General features: G+C 49.4%; 1 protein-coding gene across 1 annotated transcript in view; it reads left to right on the top strand.

Annotated features, from left to right (window-relative positions):
* The window catches only part of LOC8036448, a 40,408-nt gene extending 29,403 nt beyond the window's left edge, over positions 1–11,005 (top strand). Inside the window, exons 8-9 of the mRNA XM_040222283.3 lie at positions 8,656–8,767; positions 10,496–11,005. Of these exons, the coding sequence (XP_040078217.1) occupies positions 8,656–8,767; positions 10,496–10,745 (362 nt within the window). The 3' untranslated portion in view covers positions 10,746–11,005. The remainder of the gene's footprint in view (positions 1–8,655; positions 8,768–10,495) is intronic.
* The last annotated feature ends 15,285 nt before the right edge of the window (positions 11,006–26,290 follow it).

Below are 26,290 nucleotides of genomic sequence, written 5' to 3'. Positions count from 1 at the left end.
GTGAACAGCGTACACATATGTGGCGTCCGCTGGGCCTTCCTTACTTCATGAAATCGGTACCTTGGCAAGATCGACTGCATGCCGTACCGCGTACCCCAGAACCGACTTGATGCCGTCGTCGCAATGTGGGCATCCCTCTCCAGCCTATTTTCGGTTTCGCCCCCCCCCCCCCCCCCCCCGTACTTCCTCATTTGGTGTCTTTCCATGTGCTCCCAGTGTCAATCTGCCTAAACTTCTTTGTCGAATTTCTAATCCTGGTTGAACCTCTGATTTCTTGCACAGCACCCATTGCCAAAAGACAGTCCTGGTATTCTTCTGACCACTTCATATCTATTATAGTTCCATAGTGCCTTGAGTTTTATAATAGATTAATTTCTTTTCCAATTTTCATTTATATTCTCCTCGTATTCCTCTAGATATTTCCTTCCCTCATTGAGCCAGACTCACAGATATTTTTATTTTCCTACATAATCTACTACAATGTCTTATATCCTCAGGGGCTTCCTCTTTTCGTCGCTAAACATCATTACTCCAGACTTGACAGTCTAAAATTCATACCTAAGGTGTCCCCTTTTTCTCCACATATTCCAGATAGTTTCTGTAATGTATCTTGGTTATCTGCCTTGAGTACTATGTCGTCCGCCTAGATAAGTCCTGGTATTATGTGTACTACATTTCTCCCTCCTTGCACATAACACACATCAAAACCTGAGTTGCTGGCTCTAATTTTTTTTCTATATCACTGAGATATATTATGAAGAGCAGAGCTGAAAGTGGACAGCCCTGCCTGAGCCCTCCTTTTATTGCTGCAGGTTGTGTAGTTTCTGCTTTCCAAGTTATACCTATCTTATTCTCTGTGTACGCCTGCTGAAGAAACCTAACCAAACTTGCATCTAAATTATACTACTTCAGCTGACCCGAAAGTTTTTCCCGGCTCACATTATGGTACGCTCCCTTAATGTCCAAATAAGCTAACCATAAAGGAGTTTGGTTCTTCGTTGCTATTTGCGTACATTAAACGGTGACGAATAAGTTATCTTACAGTTTTCCATTTCTTCGGAATCCATTCTGGAGTTCACCCAATATTTGCATATCTGCTGCCCATTCCTCTATTCTCCGCTTTACTATCTGCATAGCTAATCTGTATAGATCTTTTTCATTTGTTTCCTCTGCTTTTTCATGTTCTTAATTTTTTTACTTAGTTTTCAATCATTGGGTACTTCTCCTCCCATAATTACATGACTAATCACACGCCGTAACTTCAATTTGCTTGTTTTTCCTAGTGTCTTAATAAGTTTCATGGGTATCTCGTCTGGGCCTCTCGCTGTTCTCGCTGGAACCTTACATTCTACCTTGTCCCACCCTTTTGTGGTCGTCTCCATTTTAACAAAATTCCGCTCCTCCTCGACGCTTCTGCTGTCAGTGCTATCCAATGTCCCCCTCTGCTCAAGCTGGAAGAAAGCCTCTTCGATTGTCGACCTAATATATTCCGGTGCTTTCTCCCCCTCTACTCTTCTCCCTTCCTGTGTGGTCAGTATGTGTTGGAAACCCCCTGTCTTTTTCCCCAGCGCTTTAATGTGCTCCCCAAACCTTTTTGCCGCATTCCTATATTTTTTTTTATCATCCACTGCACTCCTGCACTCCCAATTTCTGCCCGTATTAAAGCTGATGCCTCTCTTTTCCACTCTTGGAAGTTCTCCCACTTTGATGCTACTTCAGCTGGTAAGGCTCCCCTTTTCTTTGCCCGCCAATGCCCCCTACACTCTTAGAAATACACTCTCAAGGAAAATGGTTGTCAGAAGGTGTATTCCCTTTGTCTCGTATAATACACCCCCAAATTTCAATTCGACATACAGCACCCTACAGTCGAACAGGCGGCCCGAAATTTTAGGAGGGGCTTGATAACCGTGTGGTACAACTTATTAAAATAGCTAATGTACGTTTTACTGAACACGAAAAAAATAATCCGGGTTTTCTTGGCCTTACTGTAAAAACTCTGTGTATTCTCTATGTGGTCTTTGATACGTACTTAAGCTATTTAAAATGTTGTACAACACGGCTATCGAGCCCCTCGTAAACTTTCGGGCCCTCTGTTCGACTGTAGGGCACTGTAAGTCGAATTGAAATTCTGGGGTGTATTATATGAGACAAAGGGTGTCAGAATGCACCTTTTGACACCCTTTTTTCTTGAGAGTGTAGGAAGTTTAGGGGGTACACCCCTTGTCTTATATGTAACACCCCAAAACAACAATTCGACATTCAGTCCACCGATGTCGAATCGACAATACCAACTCTCACGAGCGGCTTGATAATCGAGCGATACAACTTATTAAAATATCTAATGTACGCATTAAAGGCCACAGTGAGACAATCAAGGTTTTTCTGACTCAGCTGCAAAACCTCAGTGTTCTTTTTAATAGTCTTTGACACACACATTAGCTATTTAGTACGTTATATCCAACAGCTATCAAGCCGCATGTGAAAGTTGGTATTGTCAGCTCGACGTCAGTGGACTGAACGTCGAAATATAGCTTTGGGGTGTTACATAAGGGGAAAAGGGGTGTACCCCCTACACCCCCAATTTCTGAGAGTGTAATTTCCTCTTGGCGCCGTAATATGGATTCTTTGACCTCCTTATCCCACCGGCATTCTGGTTTGTGTCTTCGTTTTTGCTTTCCTTTGTGTTGAATGCGATGCTTCTCTAATTCTCTTGTAAAGATTCATATTAGATCCGCATACGTCCATTCTCTTTCTCGTTGTTTCGATGCTATGTTTTCAATACTTTTAGATAATTTTTGTACTTAAGCATTACTTAGTTTCGACTTACCCACTCGTCCCTGAGCTAGTTGTTCTGGTTCGGATGTGCCAAATTTAATCTTAATTTTTTTGTGGTCATTCCTTAAGCTTTTTGTGCCTTCCTCATCTATTTCCATATTTCCTAACCTGTCATACAGTTTGAGGAGCATTTGGCAGTAGTCTATTGATGAGTGTGAGTTGTTTCGTTCCTTCATTTTTGTTGTGTTGCTGCCGACGCAGCCGAAGTGACACTCTCCAGTACCGGTGCAGAACAACCTTATCTTTATTCGTGCTTGCTCTTTTATAACCCTCGCGATAGTGGCGCCTCCACAATAGTTCCCCCCTTCAAGAAAAGAAAAATGACAGGAAAACAAATATTTCAAGATAACACAACAACGAACACTTAATATAACACAAAATCGTCCAGTCTTCAAGGCCTCGATGTCTGCCTGGCAGATCTCTGTAATCCTGATGGGGCGACAGATGACTCCGATGACGGTACCGCTCTCTCCTGTTGTTGTGCGAAGTGACTGTCGTGCAACTGGGAACGGTGTCTCGGGAACGTCTTGTGATGTCGCGTGCGGTGGCTGTGGGAGCGACCCTGGGTGCCGGTGGTGCCCTTAGTGATGATGAGGTCGCTAATGGTGCTTCAAACCATGGGGTATGGTTCAGGGCAACCTGCGGAGATGACTGGTCGTTGGACCTCACGAGCCTCCGCCGGTTCCATACCCTGCCGTCCTCGAGAAGGTTCGCGTCTTTTCCCTGGTGCTTCACCACCTTCTTGGGCGCCGAGTAGCTGATGCTACCTCTTGAAACGTGACCCGGCAGTTTGATCCGAACACTTTCCCCCGGCGTGAACCGGCTGGCCTTGGCTCCACGGCGGTTGTCCGTGTACGCCTTGGACTTTCGTTGGTATTGGGCCACCCGTTCTCGTAGCACTGCAAGACTTCTTGTCGGGTTGCTAAAGAAGTCTCCGGATGGTCCACCTACGATGTCCAACTTCGTCCTGGGGTGACGGCCGTGCAGTAGGAAGACTGGCTTCTCGCCTGTTGCTGCGTGAGGAGTACAACGATAGACGCCAAGATATTCTAGCACGGCGTCCTTCAGAGGACGCTGCTCTTGTGTACTGAGTTGCACAAAGTCTTTGAAGACACGGTTAAAACGCTCGATCTGGCCATTGCTCTGTGGATGATACACTGAGGAAAAGGTGTGCTTCACTCCACGCTCCTGCAGGAATGCTTCGAACTCGGCCGAGACGAACTGAGGCCCGTGATAACTGACCAGTTCGGTGGGGTAGCCCTCGCGGCTGAACACCGACCGTAGAAAGGCAATTATTTTCCCCGACGTCACCAGACTCGTCAGGCACACCTCCGGCCACTTGCTGAAATAGTCAATTAAAGTGACAGCATACCGACAATCGCTTGGCCCTCTGGAAAACGGTCCCACGATATCCACACCAAGTTTCTCCCACGGAGCAGACGGGAACTCGACCGGATGTAAATGAGGCACGACAGGTTTTGCTGATTTGTCGACTGCTTGACAAACACTGGAATACTTGACGGCCGGCTCAATGTGCCTGTCCATGCCAGGCCACCAATACGTGTTGCGGACACGTGTTGCGCACACGCTGTTTGGTTTTTGTAATCCCAAGACGAGCCTCGTGCGCAAGCTACACTCTCTTCGCCGTAAGAGCGGTCGGAACCACAACACGATCTCCCCTAAACAACAGGTCTTCACTCACGGAAATTTCTTCTTTCACTTGGAAGAATGGTGCCATATCTGGAGGCAACTCCTTGTTCGGTGGCCACGTGCTAGTTGTCCACGCCACCACCTGCTGCAGACGGCTGTCCTCCAGAGTCTCTTTGGCAAATTCCTGCTGCGATATACACAGCGAAATAGCGCACACAACCTCATCATCCCACAGTGTTTAGTTAGGTCCTTCCAGAGGCATCCGTGAAAGGGCGTCTGCCACAAAGTTGTCCTCTCCTTTCTTGAAAACCATGGCGGAACTGTATGCCAGCAACCGAGCGTACCACCTTGCGATCCTAAAAGGGCGCTGGCCAGTTTCCTGAGAGTTCAACAGTGTCAGCAGTGACTGATGATCTGTCTGGAGCGTAAAATGGCGACCCCACAAGAAAACACGCCAATGTTCGCACGCCCACATGCAGGCCAACGCCTCCCGTTCTCCCGCGGAGTACTTCCGCTCTTGCAATGTCAAAGTTCGGGATGCAAAAGAAATGGTCACCAGCTCTTCTCATTTCTTTTGTTGCAGAACAGCTCCAAGGCCGTACGCTGAGGCGTCGGTCGTCACGACCACGGGTAGCTGGGGGTCGAACATCTGAAGTGGCCTGCAGGAAAGCAGAGACTTCAGCCGCTGAAAACTTTCTTCCCAAACTGCTGTCCAGCAGAAGGGTTCCCCCTTGCGTAGAAGTTCTCGCAATGGTTCCGCCAACTCCGCATACCGTGGAATGAACTTCGCATAATAGCCGACCATACCCAAGAATGAACGTAGCATGGTGACATCTGTCGGTGCCGGAGCTCTCACTATAGCATCAACATGGCTTTGCATGGGCAACACCCCCCATTCACTGACGACGTGTCCTAGGAACGAGAGTTCGCGAACGTTGAAGATGCGTTTGTCGTTCAACCTCAAGCCCGCTTCGTCGATGCGGTGGAGGACTTCGTGCACATTCCTGAGGTGCTCTTCCTCCGTTTCACCAAAAACAACGATGTCGTCCAGGTAGCAGAGAACTTTCTTGCACCCCTTCAGGATTGTAGTCATTATCTTTTGGAATGTAGCAGGAGCAGAGGCCAATCCGAAGCAAACACTGGTGAAACGAAAAAGACCCTCGTGTGTGAGGAACGCCGTTAGGTCTCGGCTTTCTGGACTCAGGACGACCTGGTGGTACGCGCTGGATAAATTCATCTTCGAAAAGTACCTTGCCCCGACGAGTGCTTGAAGCAGTTCCTCCGTGTGTGGCAATGGGAAACTGTCCACCACAACAGCCTTGTTCACTTCCCTCAAATCAGCGCAAAGTCGTACCTTTCCATCCTTCTTTTTCACTGCAACGATCGGCGATACCCATTCCGAAGCGTCAATTTTCTCGATAATGCCCGCCTGTAAAAGTCGTTGGAGCTCTCTCGAGACCTGGTCTCTGACAGCAAAAGGAAGACTTCGCAACTTGGCAGACACTGGTTCAACTCCCTGACGCGTCTTCACTGTGTGAGTGAATCCCTTCGCAGTACCGAGCGTTCCGTCGAAAAGATGAGCAAATTTCCCAACCAGCTCCGGAGGCAGGCCCGAATTCACGCATGTAGTGTTGAAACACCTCAATCCCTGACCACTGATTTGGAGGGACATGCAAGCGACGGCGTCGATTCCAAGTATATTCGTGCCCCTTGGTACGACGTAGAAGCGTACGTCAGCCTTCCGCTCCCTGCAAGCGACGGCGGCCACAAAACATCCCTTCACCGCAATCTTCCGTTGCGAAAAATCAAACCACTTAGCAGCCGAGTCTTGAGTCGAAGCGAAGAAACAAAATTCTTCTGATACGCATCTTCGGAGATTATCGAAACTGCTGACCCGGTGTCGACCAAAAAGGATAACAGCGTTCTCTCGACACGGACAGAGATATAGATACCGCTTTTCGGTTTTCCTTGCACGTGAAGAATACTGAGGACGTCATCCTCGCAGCTATATGAACAAGCAACTTCTCTGACAGCGCTGCCTTCTTTACCGCGTCCGGCGATACTCTTGCAAACAGCACTGAAATGTCCGACTTTTCAGCACGCAGCGCACGCTTTGCCTCTCGCTTTACACATAGCAGAATTCGCTAGATGTCCCGACGTCCCGCAACGGTAGCACTTTTTTCCAGTAGACGATGAAGGCTCACCTTCCCGTAAACACGGTGGTCGTCCGACGTTCAGTGTAGTCTTAGCGTTCACCCTTTGCACCGCTGAAGACGATACGAGTTCCTTGGAGTAGCGGACTGCTTCTTCAACCAGACGCCCGATGACCAGCGCCCGGTCCAGCGCAAGACCAGAACCTTCCAGAAGAAGGCGTTCTCGTAGCTGCTGGCTTGAAGTCGTTGCCACCAGCTGGTCTCGGATGAACTCGTCCGCCATGGATCCAAGTTCGCAGTTCGAGGACAGGTCCCGTAGTTTGGCAACAAATGCGTCGATGGATTCCCCGGGGAGTTGTGCTCGCTGCCCGAAACGGTGTCGTGCCACGACCACATTGGCAGTCGCCGCGAAGTATGTTCTCCAAGGCCGCCAGAGCGACATCGTACTCGTCCGGTGCAGCGGGAGACTGTTTGGCTGCAGGAGGTTCACTGGGTTCCGGTACTGGAGGGAACGTCTCAGGAAGAGTATAGAGGATTCTTTGGCCCTCCACCCCGAGGCAGTGTAAAAGTAGGGCCTTCCGCCGAGCAGGTCCGTTGGCGTCGCCTCCCGTGGCCAGCAGGTAGTTGTTGAACACCCGCCGCCATTGCTTCCACGGAGCAGCAGGTTTCCCGGGAGCGGGCAGGAAGGGGGGCGGCACCGCGAGGCTCGTGGCTCTGACTTGTCACTCCGTTTATCCTCGTCGCCACTGTTGTGTTGCTGCCGACGCAGCCGAAGTGACACTCTCCAGTACCGGTGCAGAACAACCTTATCTTTATTCGTGCTTGCTCTTTTATAACCCTCGCGATAGTGGCGCCGCCACAACAATTTTCTTGTCGCATTTACTTGTGCATTAACTAACACTAAGTCCAGCGCATCACAGAATTCTTCGAATTTGACATCATGTTTCCAAAGTTGCCAGTGGAGCCTTTCAAAATCTCGAACCAAAATTCAAAAACTCAGTATTTTCAAAAATAAAAATATTGTGTTTGTGATTTGGGTTACAAGTTCAGGTGTGTCGAGTAATATGGAGAACCAACTTTTGAGGCGAATCAGTGACCATTAATACTATTTTGCCGGAGCTCCCGTTTGAACTCCTGAAACACTGTTAACTATGCTTCGTTTCACTTTACGTTCAGACGTAGCCGACGCTACGAAATGATGGCATCAATCAAACAGCGTCAAGAGCGCACCATCATGCTGTTGGCCATGATTTTGTACGTGTGCTATCATCGCTGGATCAATTATATGCAAAAAAGACCCATTGACTTGCGCTTTCTATGCTGCTTGATTTGTCCATTAGCTCGTAGCGTCGGCTACGTGTGGGCTTAAGCTGAAACAGAGTATAGTTTCAACGCACATTTAGTCTATACGTGGACTGCACGTGACATCAACGCGGCATACTGGATGCTATCCCTTGCCCTTGCCAAGAAAAACATAATCGGCAGTGTGAAATATATGCTCCAGAAGGTACGCGCTCAGCAGCAAGGTCACCAGAATGGCCGCCCATGTGACGTCAGTGCAAGCTGTGTATTATATTCGCCTCAGTCGTTCGCATCGCCTGCTTATTTGCTTCTCATGCGCTTCCGGTTAGCGAGCAGAAAGTGCGGCGGACATGGCCAAGTGAGTAGCGTGTTTTGCTCGCAACCGAAGGGACGTTTGTTCGAGTCCCACCTAAAGTTCTTCCAATGTTTCTCTAAGGCAAATGAACTACTTTAGTGAAATCAATTGAGACATGTGGCGACCTATAATTCGAATTACATGCCATGTTTTCCTCATTCCACGCGTGACGTCACGTTTCACGTGAGCGTTGTGGGTTGTTTGAAATTCCCGCGCGTTGTCATGTGGCTGTGACGTCATGACCCTATCGACCAATCAGGATTTTCGCGTCACGCCATTGACTCTGACTTTTCTGCATGCGACTCGAGCTACTTAACGCGGTGTTATAACGATTTGCCCCCTCCCGTCTTTGTTTGTCAGGCGCCGAAGTGTGGAACAAGTGCCTGAACCAGGAAGCCTTGAAGAACTGCACGTCGAAGATTCCGGATCCTCGGAAAATCGACATTAGCGATCCACACCTCCATTTCTGCAGGTGATGAGTTCGTTTATTTAAGAACTATAGTTCCACGTGAACGACCGGGTGGTACTCAGTTGGTCGAACGACGTTTTAGCGAACGCCTACTTTTCATCGAAAGACACTTTAGCTAATAGTCCGCCGCCGCGAATCGGCGTTTACGGGTGGGCCAAGTGGGTTAACATTTTTGTAATGACCCGCCGCAGACTGCCGCCGCGAAGCGGCGTGAGCACAGCGCGGGGAGGAGGGAGGGGGGTATTCGCTAAAACGTCGATTCGCTCAAATGGCGCAGTTCGCTAAAGCGTCATTCGCTCATGTGATATGTACCCGTGAACGACACACAGCAAGAACCGACACCGGGACCAACTTCCCGCATGTGAAATCTTGCAAGCAGAGATATAGCCCCGAGGGACTGAGAATGAGAAGGAGACGAGAGCGTGGAGGAGACGTCCGAACTCCGAGCTCTTATTGGAACGATTAGTGGGTAGACCTAAAGACCTTTGTCCCCACTGCCCTCGTCGAACGCGTCAGAACGCGTAATGTCGGCGTCCTGCGTTTAGCTCTCGCATTCGAACGGGTTCGACGAGTGCAGTGGTGACAAAGGCCGGGGACTTCAGCCTTTAGGTCTACCCGCTAATCCTTCCAATCAGAAATCGGCGTTCTGACGTCCCCGTGCTCTCATGTCTCCTCCTCTCTCTCAGTTTCTCAGCGCCTACCTTTGGCGGGCTCGCAATCAGTCGGTGCTCGTGATGTATAAGTGATTGCGTGCCTGTCAAAGCACGGCCAGAATGGGTGCGCGCTCACTGTCTTACGGGCTCTCCAGTGAGGCATGATAGCCCGTATGGGTTGCAAGGCGGCACTGCCACATATGTTGGCTGGAAGCGCTATTGCGTAGCCGCGGGTAGAGTTCCTGTATAGGCTCCCTACCGTAGCCAGAGTTGCGCGTGTGTTTTCCACGTGCCGCCGCGCCGCTATTCGCCGGGATCGATCACGCGAGGTGCAAAGAATTTTTCACCGTGCAGGAAAGTAGACGTTGCACGCGCCGCGGCGTTTTTTCATGCTTTTGCCTTCTTCTCCTCCTTTCCTGTTTTCCATGAGCGCGCGCCGCCGCTGTTCGTCGAATTCAGTCATGTGCCCGGCCGCAATCGACGGAGCCCGGCTCCTACACACGCGCGAGAATTACTTTCTTGCATAACTTAAGGTTTAAAGACGGTTGAACGCAAAACTGCAGCTGCCTGCAGTGCTTCACGCGGTGCTTAGCGATCCATAGTTGGGTAGGTGGTGTAAATACTCACCATAAAACTTTCCTTCCGATGTCGAGTTGCCATATGGCACACAACAGATGCCACTGATCTCCGCGAAACTGCCCCGGCTGAACGACAGGTTAGAACAGCGACGATAGATTGAGGACACTCAGGTCGCAGCACCCCCCGCGCAGGAAAGTGTGCGCGCTTTCTCCTGTTACGGAACAGACCGTATAAAAAAGAAGCGCGCGTATCCAGTACAGTTCCCCAACAAATTTAGCGGAAACTTAGTGTCACGTGACTTCACAGTGTCACGCAATGTCATAGCGTCATGTGACGTCATGGCCGCACGTGACGTCCCAGAGCCACTTGAGCACCGTCCGCTGAACATGAGCGGAAGGCAAGCCCGGTGTATTTTGAACACGGGCAGCGGGAGTGTGCGCAGAAGTGTACAGTGTAACTGTGTTGGATCACGGCAAGGAACCTTGTTCTTCCTCAACAGGGTAGACGAGGAGACGCTCAAGTGCGAACTGGCGGCGGGCTCAAACTGTCCTGCGTCAGCAGACGTGGCCAAGAAGGCCCTGTACGATATTCGCATGACCCTGTTCGACATCAAACGCTGCTCCCGACCCAAGCTCGACGGCTACGGCGGCAGCGGCTTCAGCACGACCCCCGCGGTCCTCGTCACGCTGTCTGCCCTGTGCGTCGCGCTACTTCCCACGAAGCAGACGCTGCTCCTGGATTTTAATTAGAATTCTGGTTCGAGAGGAACCAGCGATACTTAAAGCCCCCGTATATATACCAACACGCTGTTGACAAACAAGTCGACGTTTGCTAAGAACACTGGTGCTGGCACAGCGCATGCGCAGAAACCAGATGCGCGCGAATCGTTTGCGCATGCTCTATGCCTACAGCAGCGCCACCGCAGCGATGTGACGTCAGAGCTGCGTGTTGTTCAGTATAAAATGACTACCCAAAACTGACTAATTAACTTCTTCCCGATTATTAAAAACAAACACGTGTGATTCTAACTAGAAACTTGCTGAGCGTCATAGAAAATTTCTAGATCAGTCAAATTTAGGACGACTTGAAGCAAGTGGTCTAGCGCGAGAGTGCGCTAAAGTTACCACTCATGCAGCAAGCGCGAGGCCGGCGAAGTTAAAACGCGAATTATAAGAATATCACCAGCTCTCTATCGCATCGCCGCCGGCCTTGCGCCTGCGATCCAGTCATTTTACGAAATTAATTTTTGAACTAAAACTAGTCAAAAAGAGATGGGTAAATGTAAGCGTGCGAAAACAGTTTAGTGGATTATGTCCAATAAAATCGTTTTGTTTGCACAAATTAGGGTTCTGGTGTTTACTTTTATTATACTCATCATTACTGCGGGTGAAACCCCTGTCTGTTTACGTCTGTCATTATTTTTCCGCTTTACCGCATCTTAACGGCTTTCTTTGCTCTGGCTAGAGCCCATTTGTAGCAGGACCCCTGTAAACGTAGTATTGGGTTAGTTATTAAAAAAATATTTGTTGTAGTTAGTTACTTTTAGGTAAGAGTAGCGAAGCTAGCCTTGCAATTATCTCAACAAAAATGTATTCGATTACTTTTTTAAAACGGACTTCGTTCCTTCTAAGTTACTTTTCTGTAAGACTAGAAATAAAAATGTAGAAAATGTCCCCCAACCCCCGCCGACCCCCCCCCCCCCCCCCCCCCCCCCCCTTCCATATTTTATTACGAGGACGAAGGTAAAGTTTATGGAAGCTTTCATAGGGCGACCATGAAGCTCACAATGTCGGAAAACATTATTCAAAAAGTGCAAGGAATGGTTAGATTGTTCTCGTTCAATGATGTCTTAATGCTGAAGAAACTGAAAAGTGACAATAAAAGCAGCCTCGTTACTCGCGTCGTTACCTCAAAAAGAGTAAGGACCCGTTCACGACCGATTGAGACAAGACCGGTTTTTAAGCCTCTTGATGAATTACAAGGTTGCACGTTGCGGCTAAACGTTACCAAAATGGAACGAGGTTAGCATAACGCGTCACTCTTTATTTTCGTGCAACAAGCAGGGCTTGATGTTTGCTCAGATGAGATGAATACGTGGGCATCCGGTATGATTCCCAGTAGGGCTCCGGCACGCTTGTTGAGCGTAGTACATTTCAGGCATTCCTAAGGTGCGGCCGTGGGTGCGGCCAGGTTTATGAGGAGGTGCTGGAGGTTTGAGCAGCTCCAGAGAAAGTGTCGAAGACCCACCCTGGAGGCCTCGATGGGGCAGGGGGGGGGGGGGGGGGGGGGCAAGCTGGACTGGCATCACTGGGCCCCCGCTCCGCATGGGGCCAGTACTGCAGAGGTGACTCCGGAATCCGCCGGATCCGTTCGAGAAGGACCTCGTCCCACCCGGACCGGTCGGCCGGGGGGGGGGGGGGGGGGGGGGGAATGTGGGCATGCCGAAATGAATGCACGCGTGGCGACCAAGGCTCGTTCACACACTTGCAACCGAGTACGACTGAGTGAAGCAAGACCGGTTTTTAAGCCTCTAGCGACGACGTAGGACCAGATGCGCTGCTGCGGAGCGTGTCCTAAACCGTCGCAAGAGGCTTAAAAACCGGCCTCGTCTCAAACAAACCGGAGCGCCCCTAGTGGACGCCACCGGCGCCGCGCATGCGCGATGGAGTGTGGGCAAGAAGCTCGCCGTCGCTCATAAACAAACTATTGGATAGGGATGTTGTTGGCGTGGGTGTGAGTCCCCCCGCCCTTTTTCGCGTTCGAATTGTTGATTCTACGTCTTCCTGGCAATGTCTGACTACTTCAGCGGCCTCAGCGAAATTACCGAGGCTCGTTACACCGCAAAACTTCGCGTTAATAATGTGACATCCGGCGATTCATTCCGCGTGGACGCCGCAGAATGGACGCTAAAGCCTGATTCGCACGATGAGATTTTGCTCGTAAATTTCAGTCGCGACGTCACTCGGGCTGCAAAAGCGTGAACCGTAGCTGAGATGGTCGACGTCGACACTGAAAATCGCAAGCAGAATCGGACCAAGTGAATTAGGCAAAACAAGTCGATGATGGTCACTGGTAACAATGATCAACATCTCCTTGTATCTACTGTTTACATCGAGCCTGCTTACCAACCTTCACATTTAAGTCTTTTGAGGCCTGCACTTACTTCTTATCGCAAGTACCGGGCCAACATATGGTCTACGGGCCGGCGTCGTCTGAGAGAGCAGACGACAAGCAGAAACGTTTGAAAGAGCAGACGACAGTTCGAACGATCAGGCGGCCGTTTAAACTTCAAGACGCATTAAACTTAGTTCGCAGGTGGTCTGTACAACTTGAGTTTTCCGGCGTTCATCTTGGATTAAAACAAATAAATCTGAGGACCACAAGTATCCGTGAATTCAACCCGAAGTTCTTCCCGCCCAAGCAATCGTGGTCCCACGGCGTTTGGTTTTCCGTTTTCACGGCACATATCCCGTTCTCGGACGAACCGAGCACATGAAAACCTTTCTTGACTTTTTTGGTACAGTCCCAGTCGTGGCGTTTTGACGAGAATGCAGGCTTTTGTCTGGTTCTTTTGAAAACAACGCACGAATGCACGTCTCGAATGGGGACATCCGCCCACAGCCCCAGACCGGAAGTGCGCCCGACGCGCCACCACTGCGCCGTGACGTAACAGAATTGAGTTCGTGTATACTCGGCTGCAAGTGTGTAAACGAGGATTTAGACGGGCCTTATCCACGACGAGTGAGGCCCCCGGCTTTTCAGGAATAGACGCAGGATCCGGGGGGGGGGGGGGGGGGGGGGGGACTTTTAGTAAGTGCTTGGGCAGCCTGGTTGACTTTATCCTGGCGAGTGCCATGTTGATGGCCAGGAGCCGAGTGAACCCTGACTTATACGCGGGATGCACGATGACAAGTATAGATGTCATGACAGATGCGTATTTGTGATCACGTTGACTTGTGATGTCGAATCGCAGAGGCACAGTCAGTAAGGACGCGGAACCGGGTTACATTGGGCGTCCTTCTTACTGCTTGGATTACGTACCGGAATGCATATAGTTCTGCGATGAGCGAATCGTGCAGCTGTGTGGCGCACAACGTTGATGTGTTAATGGAGGGCTGACATATCCCGTCACACCAGATGACTTCAGTCAAGAGGTGTGGCGGAACCCAATAATTTTAATAAATGTGTTCTGATCTGAGGAGGGCTGACATGGACAAAGCACTGCGGTAGCGATGCCTTGTCGAAAGGTGGCCTCCGTCAGCCTAGACATCCAAAGCCGGCTCGTTTGGGCTCTCGTGCTTGTTGGTGCTAATTGCGGTGCAGTACCATGGTGCTGGGTGAGTCCCGACATACGGAAAAGAGCGAGGTGCTTGCTCGTGCAGATGGATGGTCGTATGCTTCAGCTCCTAGGCCTTCTTACATTGAGAGACCAGCTGTTCAACAGTGATCAATTGGCAATACTCGTACAGGCGCGTTGAAGCGGTATGCCGAGAGAGTCCAGTAATAGCACGAATGGCGCCACTCTAGATGATCTCAAGATACTTCTACTGAGATAAAGTGAGACTCTAAAACTGCGCTTGATGTATTGAGCGAGGCTGAAGGACACATTTAACGAGGCGTCGGGTCACCTCGGTCCTCGCAGCGCCGCAGTGTTTGAAAAAAAATTGGATGAGGTGCAAAGTGAACGCCGCCGTCCGGCGTGCCGCTTGGAGCCACTGCTTGGCTGATCCGGACTGGTCAATGAAGAGTCCCAAAATCTTGGTTCAAGGAACCACCGGAACCTGTGTTGCTTCCAACTTGAGGGGAGTCTATCGCAGTTTGTGTCTGGCTGCATTGTTGCACACATGAAGATAATGAGATTTCTAGGGGAATATCCTTAATCCAAAGGTCGTAGCATGGCTTTCAAAGATTTTCAACCCGATCTTCAAGTCATTTGGTTGCACCTCCAGGCATGCGCTGACCGAATACGTATAATGACATCATCAGCGTAGATTAAAAACCAAAGTTATTGTATATCAGTGAAAGCGCAAACAAGGGATAGGAAGTCAATATTCAATATGAGTGGTGCAAGCACCGACCCTAGAGGCACAGTTTGATGGGAATTCGTCCTGTCGTCCCATCGGTGGTGAGAGTAAAGATGAAAGCAAGGCGTTATCCTGTGGGTGTTGAAAGCATGGACAGCCTTTATGACTCAAGATTGTAGGCCGAGGGTCACCATCGCCTTCGAAATTGGGGTGCGTACGATATTATCGTAAGCCTTTGACATGTCCTAGGCTACGATAATGCGGACCAGGTGGCTATAGGGCGACAGACGTTGGGTTTCCCCTGCAAGGCGGTCGAGGCTATCTTCTGTGTCGAGATGTTTTCGGGGGCCAATTTGGTTAGGGTGATAGTGACAGTGAGACTCGAGCCACCAAGAGATACGTTTAGCCAACATTCTCTAATATATTTTGCAGATGGTTGGTGTCAGTGATATAGGCCGAAGCGCGGTGAGTCCTGTTGGTGTCTTCCCCGGTTGGGGGATCGGCATTACTAACGAGTGTTTTCATGATCAAGAAATCTCGCCATTTCCTTAGACGTTATTGATGATGGTCAGCAGGTCGGCGACTGCCCCTCCTTCCAGGTTCTTGTACACCTCGCACGGAAGACCGTCATGTTCTGTGGCGGAGCGGTGATTTGCACCTTCGATGGCACATTTGAGCTCGGCTAGGGTGAACAAAGTAGTAATGCCGGTGGTGTCTAACGTCGTTGTGTAGCCCTATTAAAACGTCCATCAGGTGCGTAATTTGGGGCACTGACTGCCAGTCAGAATGTCCCCTGGTAGAACGCACCTTGATGGGCTATCAGATGACGTTTGTCCGTGCAAGCTAAGCGGGTCTGGACCATGCTTGCGCTCACTTTCCAGTGTTGCAGGCTAATAAAACAATAATAACAAGATACAACACCTCAGTAATGCCTGTAGCCCACGCCTGTTCTATAAACCTAAACCTCTGGGACATAGCCCGGACACTGTAAGCATCCTAGCGCGAGGTTTTGACCACGAGCGCACCACTCTAATGAATGCCTCGGCTGCATGTGCACCCGCCTAATCTACTTTGCGCACAGCTTTAATATATTAATTGTACTAAACTTTTACTCACCTGTCATGAAGATTATTTTTGCATCGTAAAAGCCTCCTTTTGTTTGCGCATCCCCGGCCCAGTAAACTTCATATAATTTGCCCTCCTCGAATCGTCCGTCGAAGTCCCTAATGTATTCCACACTCACGATGAACTGCTTATTATCGAGAACGAGCTCCACTGAAACGTATATAGCGCACAGACATGATCGACAGGGTGAGCGGTTACAGCGACGACGAGTGAATCAGGAATCTACCGCGATCGAAAGCGTGGTCAGCGTGGTTTCTGATCACGGTTGTCCAAGGACCTGCTTGATTTATCTCTAACACTCGCGGTTTCGCTCATGTACCGAAACCGTTTGCTCGTGCATACCTTTTTGTTTTCCGAAGTAATATTGTTTTTTTCTTGGAAGAGACGTACGCTCGAACCATCAAACCTTATATCACCTGCCTGACCGTTCTTCTGTCTGCACGTCAAGGGTTCCTGACGTGCAGACGAGAGACATTCGATGTGCAATCAGGATCGCCACCAAGGAGTCTTGACCTTCTTGACGGCATTTCGTTGCTACCGTCTGCTACCAGAAAGCCAACAAGCGCAGCCTGACAGCCAGTCAGGCTGCGCTTATCGGCCGATCGGAGATGCTTGACGTACGTACAGCCAGGCTGTCCATTAAGAAACACCGAGAGCCAGACAGGATTTTATTGATGGATTTTTCAATCGGGTGGGTATGGGACACACGGGCTGGCGTGTCGGGGGAAAATTGCATCCGCCGTTCGAGCCGCAAGCTTGTCATCGGCAAGTCCCAGACGCTACTGGACGTTATCCGTACGGTGTGCAGCTCTCCGAGGTTGTCTCACTGTGTGATAAGTTCGCCAAAGAGCCTCCTGACGTTTCGGGTTTGTCAAGGAGGCACACCAGTCGAGATATAACGTAAACGCGAGAGTCTCTTGTCATGGCGTCGTGCCTTGGCTGCTATGTCGGTAGCCTCAGCCCAAAGCTGGTGGTCGCCCGAGTGAATGGTTGCCCCTGTGATCGCCTCGAGTCACTGTTGCCACAGGTGAAAAAGCTGAGGATCAGGTGTTGTTTGATTGAAGCTCACCGTGTTATTCGTGTGGCACTCCAACATGGTGTATTTGATGGCGGTCTGAACCGCCTCCTGATCCTGCGCAGTGATGTTAAGAAAGTAGAGAAGTTTATCCAAGTCTCTGACTTCAACTTGCTTCCGGGGCTAGTTGTATCTTTTAACGAACCATTCGGTAACAACAGGAAAGCGATTTCTTTCCCCCGTGTCGTGAGTAGTTCTCCATGCCGGGTGGCACGTCCCACACCATGAGCTGAGATCTGGTGCCTGGGATGGGTCCCCAGGCGAGTAGGGCGCGGAAAATTGAGAAGATGAAAACCACGATTGGTAAGGCGGTCGTACACTTGACTGCCACTAGCAGAGTCCTGGTTGTACACCCAGGCCGAGCAGGGGGCATCAAAGAACCCACCCGCAATGATTGAAATGCTGGTATGCAAGCTAGAAAAGGTAGTTGAGCCATCCGGAGTTATGGCGCACACTTTCCGGTTTTCGGTACGAGACCTGTAAGACACGCGTGTAGCGCGTCCAGACGTGAACACCCACCACCTCCTGGCGGGCGGTGCGCCATTTTGACAAATCTATGGCGGCGAGCACAATGTTATGCCTAACATAAATAGTCGCTTTGCCAGGCCTGGACGGCTTGAAGTTAGAGGCTGCTAAATGCCGTGAATCCGGAATGGAAGGGAAATCATAGCCACATTAGGTCGGTATACGGATAAGGTCCAGCAGATGTATTTTAAGTGGATGAGCCATGGGTTAATAACATGGTACAAAATTCTAGTGAGCTATTTTGCAAACATTTGGCGGCTACGACAATTCCACTGCAATATGTGAGGAGTTAGCAGAAGAAGGAGCTCTACTGCTGATCCGTTCAATGCTGCAGACACCTGAGGACGACGTCTGTGGAAGAGTGAATTCCAGTGATTCATCGTGTGAGAGTGTTTATAGTAATTGGACCACCGGGAGTAATTGAGTGACCGCGTCACTAGTGTTGTCATTTCGTGCAGACGAGGCTGGCTGAGTTGCCGAACGAGCCCCTTGCCTTGTGGGCAGGTGAGGGTTGACGTGCCCACTACATCCCCGTGTGTTGACGAGGAGTGACCACGGCTGAATATGGACTGTGGCGAACAGAGCACTTTAGCTGTCGCTCGCGACGAACGCTGGCGTTGTTTGGTGAGGCGCACAATCTCAGCGTATAAGGGCTGTAGTAACTCATCGTTCGTTTCGGGCCAGCAGCATTAATATTCTTCCTCCATTTTCTCCTTTCTGGCAAGGGTTTGGAATTGATTCTTTGTCAAGATCAGAGCGCCCCGTGAAGCAAATGGGGCTGGTGGTCTTGCGGCTTATTGAAGCTCCCAACTTTTGCTTGCCTAGAAATTTCGTTGAGTGGTCATTGAAGCGACATAGTCCGCATTGACAGCGTGAGCTGCTATCCGTTTCGACCAGCTCGGGATTCACAGTCTGTGCAGGGCAGAAGGCCTTCATGTCACCCTGTCAGCAGCGTTAACAGATGATCCTAGATGGCTTGTGACGGGGGGGGGGGGGGGGGGGGGCAGGATGGCCCCCAAGTGGTAGACAACCTGAGCTGTTTGCTGCTCACCTTAAATGGTTAGGAGAAATATGAGTCCCCTTTGCCTTGTCGGCGGGCCGCTGGTGTCCGGAAGTCAAATCGAACTTATCCACAAAACTAGCGCGTTGGTTACAAAAAAAAAAAAAAAAATGTAGCATAAACACATTCACATTCAGTGGATTTTAGCAATACACTTATCTCATTTTATTTGTGGTGTGTATTAATTTTCCGTAAGTATCCCATGGTTCCTCTTTAACCAGAGTTGTAACTTAAGTGCCGCAGCAGCGTCTGCTTCACTGGAAACAGCGCGACGCATAGCGCTGCCATAATGACCGAGATCGTGGAGGTCGTACTGAAGCCACCTCCGTCTTTGCCGCTGCCCTTCTCTGACCTTGACCTTCGGCGTACCGTCCGGCTTGACAACGTCCTCCGCAGTCGTTCCACTACCGTAGGAGACCTCGATCTTGGGTCGGGGGCATTCTTAAAAATCGAGATCGGTCATGCGAATATCACACATGACCTTTTTGGCCAAGTGTGCCGAGGCAGGAAAGTTCGAGCCCGCCGCCAGTTCGCACTTGAGCGTCTCCTCTTTTCACCTGTTGATGACAAAAAAAAAGAAAAAAAAAAAGCCTGGTTTCGAGCTGCACGCCGTTACACTGCCCGAGTTTTCATTTTGTAAATGTTTAAAGCCGCGCGGATTTTGGTTAAGCATTGGCCATTGGCTGGCAATTGTCTTTTGGGCAATGCCCAAAGGGTGGCCATTGAACGGCCAATGCTAGGCCGCTGGCTGATGGCCACTGGCCATTGGCCAATATCCAGAAAGATTGTCTAGCCATTGTCCAGCCAATGGCCAGCCATTGGATTGTCTGGCCGTAGTCTGGCCACTGGCCGAATGACTATTGCCAGGCATTGTCCAATGATTGGCCAATCCGTGCTGCTAGGGTTACGTACCATTAAATTCAGCGGACGGCACTCGTGTGGCATTTTGATGTAACGTGAAGCCACGACATCACGTGACAGTGTGACGGCAGGTGATAGCATGACGTCACGTGAAACAGAATTCTCGCTCAATTTAGAGGAAAAATTGCGATGTCACGTGACTACACGGCACTGGCTGTCATGACACCCGAAGGACGGTTCCCGAAGAAGAGCAGACATAAGTCACGCCTTGCATTTTCTAAACTGTCGGTGACCACAGGTACTGTATGTAGCCGGTAACCCGCATGGTACCAAAACAGCGTCCCGCCCATGGTGGCACATAGCCGCAAGGGTTGCGATCACCAATCGAAACTTATACCCCTGTCAGACGGGCTAGTTCAGTGTCACTACAAGCGAATGCACTTCGCGCTTAGTGTCATTTCTGTAGTGTGCCACACGGATCCTTCCTGAGGAACACACTTGGTTTGGAATGAGTTTGGCCAACTCACTTCGCTCGATCGAGTGCGTGGCATCAATAGGAGTGTTTCAACAGTAAAACATAACACAGAAACCAAAAACTAAGAGTAAGTTTTATTTTATAAAGAAAAAGAAATTCATGGGAGAGACGACATGTAGAAGAGTGGCATTCCAAAAAATAGTGGGGTGGACTTGGAGTTTAGGCTGATCTGAATCAAGATTAGCGCAGCGGTGAATTGATAAAAAACGACGACAAAGTCAGTCATTCATGGCTATCTTGGTTAGCAGAGAATGATAGAGCCTACTTTAGTTTCAGTGTATAACTATTCAAGACAACACGATAATTATGATCTGATTAGGCAGTGTCAGGGCCTCCTCGTAAAGTTCCGTGGAACGAATCGGAACGCCAAAGTTGGATATGCTTTGTTCTTTATCTTAATTAATGTAACGTAGTTTTAGAGCACAGCTCCTAGGCACCCGTTTCTGAGTTGAGCTGCGTCGGCGTAATCGCGCGTTGCATTAAGGACTGTTTCCTAAAATGACGTCACGAGGGTAAAATTTTCCCGCTAAATTTTGCGGTAAAAGTTTTTGCTAAGTTTGGCGGAAAGTTTTTCCGCTAAATTTAAAGGAAAAATTTTACCCGTGTGACGTCATGTGACGTCACAGGGGTAAAATTTTTCCTCTAAATTTAGTGTGACGTCACATGACGTCACACTTAAAATTTCAGACGACGTGTCATGTGACATCACAAGTCAATTCAGCGGGAAAATTTTCCGGCTAAATTTAGCGGGAAATTTAGCGAAATTTTTACGCTAAGTGGGATGGGAACAGGAGAGGGAGGATGGGAGGGTACGGAGGGGGAGCAGCTGGCATACTTTGCCCTTCGTACCCTTCCTCCCTCCTCCTCAAGAGCTGCGCTCGAATTCGGCTTTACAGTGAATTGTAAACGACTAATTTGTTTAACGTGTCTATTAAGGGCTATCGGTGGCCGAGTAGGCTGGCGCCCACCAGGTCGGAGTACGTGGAGAGAAAGCTCGCGCTGGAGAACTCAGTGACCCTGAACTCTATCCCCAGCAGTGTTGCGGAATGGGCACCCCCATTCCATTCCAATTCCATTCAGGGGAATTAGAGTTTTCGATAATTCAAATCCTTTCAATTCCCACTCCTGGAATGACTGAATCGTTCCACTCCATTCCTTTAATTCCTAAACGTAAAAATTGGCACTTGACAGCTACATTGTGTTGCCGGCATAAGCAGCATAAAGCTGACATTATCAAATGCAGAGACAATTGCAGAAAAAAAAAAAGCAAAATTCCCAAAAAAAGCACTGATTTTACTAAGCGGACCGCTGGTGGCACAAAGTGTTTATTTACAATGAACTTTAAACATAGAGAAAGCCCCTTGATATGTCGATGCTTCTTTAGGACATCGGTCTCGCGACCACGTGGCTCGCAACAAACAGCAAAACTTAAATCCACTCATTTTCTTTCCTTTTTTTAACTTTTTTGCATTTGACTTTTAAAACATACGCGGCCAGCGTGTTCGTTTGATAAGACCATAAAAATATCCAGTTCGTGCGTGGCGCAGAAATAAGCTATATTACTGTATTCTTCAAATACAGCAACACGGCTAGTACACTGCTGGAAGCGACTCCGTGCACAGCGGCAAGAGCCCATCTGCTGACAAAATGCAACCTCTGCGGCGCAGCACGAGGGACCGTATAGACCATGTCATGAAACCTGTTCTAAAAGCATAAGTTCACGCTTGCTTTACGAATCTCGATATTTCTTATCGTATTCAATTCAATTTTTGGCTGATTCGCCTGCCCCTTTCCACCCTTCGCATACTCATTCTCGTGTTTCCTCTTCAGATGGCGTATAAAGTTCGATGATATACGCCGACTGCACCGTGTATAGTTTCGTTTCACAACTTTCAGCGCGCAGCTTGTTTATTTTCTTCGCGACTAATGTCTAAAAATGTCTTCCACGATGCTATGACTCGATCTGTATTTATCTTGTCTTCTCGTACGAATTGAGATGTTCCTCTTCGCGCTGATCCAGTGGCGGTTTCAGGCAGCAGACGGCACCAACCGATTCATTCTTCTACCTCGGTGTCGGCTTTTCGCGTTGTGGCGACGGGTCGGGCAGTCAGCGTTGACAAAGCTCTTCATATCAAGATACAATTAACGGGGTATTAACGCACCGTCTGAATTGACATTCCCCGTGTTTCCTCTACACTACCGTCCAACTGACTTCTCACCGCTTCAGACAGGGTCCAGGCCAAGGAGCACGAATGCAGACCGGACAGCCGATACGCGCGAAAGCCAAAACCTCAGTGGCAGCTAGCACCCAGCTCTCCTTCTCAGTTGCCCTCACAGCAACGGTTGCGCCTCGTCTGGCGCGGGACGGTCTTTTTGCAGGTCTTGTCAGTTTGGTCACACCAAGAGCGGTGACGATAGTTTACTTCACCTTACGATGGGCCTCAACAGACAGCACGAAAACCATCGAAACCAATCCAGTGCCTTCTGAGTGTCGCGTGACCCTGCAGTCTCGCTCACGGTGCTGGATTGCCTAGGGTGACTCGTAGCGTCCGCAGCAGTCCATCGCAAGGTGAAACGAAGTATGCAGAGACTAAAGTCAAAGGAAATGAGCGGGAATCCGCTAGCTTGCTTGTAACCCCTGCCCACTAAAACATATAACAAAGAAAACAAGCATCGGAACAAAGACCAAGTAAAAGGCGGACTTACACTACAAATGCAGTATAAAAAAACAAGCCTCGGAGCAAAGTGCAAGAGGAGAAGAGGGAAGTGAATCTTGCTTTGTTTTAATGCCGAAGCAAACCCAGATTTCGTATTCAAAGGAGTGCTCACGAATGAACGTGGAAGGCAGCAGGGTTGGCTGCATGCTAAACAACGCTCCTCGAACTATAAGAAAACAATACCTGATCATCTTGCGGCGGCGCCCAAGTCAACGAGTTATCTGAGCTCTGCGAGTTATGAGTCGCTCCCGCTCCCAGATCTCAGTCTGCGCGCGCGCGTGCATTCTACAGACCGTCGCAACCACAACAAAAAAAGCATGACAAGAAGGACGATGAGGAGTTGTGCATGGCGGTTTCTTTCTTTGCCGCTCCCTTTTTTTTTTTGCTTGGTGCTTGGTTTCTTGTTTCGCTCTTGTGTAACGCCATCGAAGCCCGATGCCTGCGCGTCCGTGAAAGGCGCCACGTTACCCCCCTTTGCTCTTCGATTTGACGCTTGTTTGTAGTATTGCATTTATTCTTTTGCTTATAAGTCTGTTAGGGCTCCACGCGGGCTAGCAGTTTCCTCCTCCTTTTATTTCTGAGCAACTGACTCGTTGACTGGCTCGGTTTAACTGACCGTAAACATTAAAAAAAAAGAAAAAAAGAAGAACCGTGCCCATTCCATTCCCATTCCATTCCGGGCAAAAGGCACCTAATTCCATTCCCATTCCGTTCCACTCAACGCTGCCGCCATTCCATTCCCATTCCATTCCAAGGTCGTGAAAATGCGGAATGATTCCGGAATCATTCCAACTCCGGAGTGTCAACTCCGCAACACTGATCCCCAGCCCTGCCCGAAGAACACACTTCCAACGAAGTGAGCTCGGGGAGCACACTACGCTCGCTTCGGTAGACCGAGTGTGTAATCTCGATAGCAGTGTTCAAGGAGTAGAAATAATGGAAGAAATTAACGCCGCGTAAAATTGGTATTATTTTGCTAGGAGTAATATTAGATGCGCACTTGTTTTCTGTTGGCAAGAGAGTAGTGCATTGTAGAAAAACAAGCGGAGAATCTAGTTTCCAGCCTTGGCCCCTGCGCAACGGGCAGCGACGGCCAGGAGGCACCTGCAAGACTCCGCCAGGAATCTGAAGGTGGCAGGAGAGACGCGATAGGATTGCTTGAAATGGAACTCGCCCAAATGGCGCAAGGTGTCTTCGAATTACCGTTCGTTCCTCTGGAAAGTTCACCGTTCTCGACTGATCACGGTTAGGTTGTCGGCCACGAGGGCGGCTATGGTGAAGGCATCGCCTGCAGCTGCTGATCGATGCCACTTGAAATTCTTGCCTGTGCGTCGGCATCCAGGTCCAGCTGCCTCGCATCTGAAAAAGTTGGGCTCTCACGAAGAAATGTGCCCCAACCACGCGCTTCCACTGTCCAACATCGCGGATATCACGCTCCAGCTCGTCCTCCACACACTCGATGATGTTTCGTTATGGCGAGTGGCGAGTGGCCAGTGGGCTCACGCACACCAGCTTGGAGCACGCGGAGCGAAAGCTCGCGCTGCCGAACCCAGGAATGCTGGGTTCAATCGCTATCTTCTGCACCTCATGTTGTACCGCGAACAAGGATAGAAGCGCGAGCTCATAGCGTTGGGAGCTACTCTTGTGCCGGCTTGTGCCGCCGAGATGGGCCCTACAGCAAAGAGCTCGCGCTTGTAGCCATTCCTACGGTACACCATAAGCTTGAAACAGAGTATAGACGCTTTACACACGCGCCAAATTACAGCCGCCATTGCTGACCTTCTCTTGTCTTACCGAGATGCCGAGCAATTGAAACGCTTGTTGATGATCCTCTACAAAGGCCGATGCTTTAGAAAAGGACTCAGATGAATCTAATATGGCAATAACCTGGCTTGCTATGGTAATGATGAAGTGAAATAAACGAAATAAGAGGAAACAGAAACTGAAGGTCAGTTATGGCGGCGTCCATGCACAGCTGCTGCAAAGCGTCTTATCGTACCTGTGTGCGGACGTCAACGAGGTAGAGGGGCTTAGAGTGATAAACCGGAAGTTCCGAAGTGGCACCCCCCCGGTTGCCGCCATGTTTTACGCAAATGTGACCACTCGTCACGTGACCTCACAAGAGCCGTGACGTCGCAGGTAAGATGGCAGCGCCCAGAGCTGGCGGATGCGAGTTTGTTCGGTGAGCGGCAGCCGCGATGTGCAGCGGCTTTCCGACGATTTCGGGCTTTTTCGTGCTCGCTGACGCAGGTATATTGTGAAAATATGAAGGATTGAGACTTTATACCCTTTTTGCGCAAGATCGCTCTGGATCATATGGATATTAACACCTGTAAGACAGCATCAGCCGTATCGCCGTACCGGTGCTCGGATTCCGGGATGTATTCGAGGATCGATAGAACTTTGAGTGCTTTTAGCATGAAATTTTCGCGTTCTCTTAGCTTTGTTTGAACATTGAAATGGCTATGAATCGACGCGAAAGGTATACGTCGCGTTAGGGCCTAGGGGAAGTTGTTTCAGGCCTGCGTCACCGAATAACCATAGCAACTTTTAACGAGCAAGCTCCTGCGCCCTTTGTGCTAATCGGCGATTCTACATTCGATCGCCTTTCTTCCTTTTTTGGTGAGTGCGAAGTGCACACTCATTTTCAGCTACGAGGATGACGTTTTATTGAGTGTGGGGAGGAATAAATCGTTGCAGGCACCTGCTTCAAAGCTATTCGACTTGCAATAACAACAACTGTTTTGGTGTATGCATAGATTAACTGCACCTTTTTTCTCTTTCGTAGGATTTATTGCAGCAATACTTTTTTTTCATCAAAACTGCATTGTATTAGTCAGTCAATTATTTACTTGGTCTAATTACCTGGATAAGATGATTCATATTTGTTCATCCCTTGCCTGAAGAGCAGTCTTGTTGAAAAATGTTGACCATTCCTTTCGGTCTCTTCAATAGCCTTTTTTTGAAAAGTGTGGGTTGTCTATACTTCGTATCATTGTAACCTGGAAAAGGACAACCGCCACAGCCCCCTCGAGCCAATCAGAGAGACAGAGCGAAGGTGTGTGACAAATCTGTGCAGACAAGCACTCTGAATGACATGTTGTCATGTGCCTCTCTCCAACGTGCATATTGGCTCACCGAGACTGTAGCCTTTGCTGTTGGCCAAATTGTGATGAAACAAATTACAGTAGCTACTACTCTAATTACCCCAGGCTTTCATACTTTGGTCATTTGTTCGACAAGAATGTTACGTCCGCTATCACTGTGAACTCGGCTCAGCACCCATTGGACTCGAATGCTGCATTAGCATTTGACGTGGACTGGGGCCCATTTGTGTGCTTTACACCGAAAAAAAATGGCAACAGTTGTGTT

The sequence above is a fragment of the Ixodes scapularis genome, unplaced genomic scaffold (assembly GCF_016920785.2).
Source record: "Ixodes scapularis isolate PalLabHiFi unplaced genomic scaffold, ASM1692078v2 PGA_scaffold10__122_contigs__length_95168666, whole genome shotgun sequence".
In the NCBI taxonomy this organism is placed as follows: Eukaryota; Metazoa; Arthropoda; class Arachnida; order Ixodida; family Ixodidae; genus Ixodes; species Ixodes scapularis.
The sequence above is the reverse complement of the archived record's forward strand: the minus strand, read 5'-3'. Positions and strand labels throughout refer to the sequence as shown.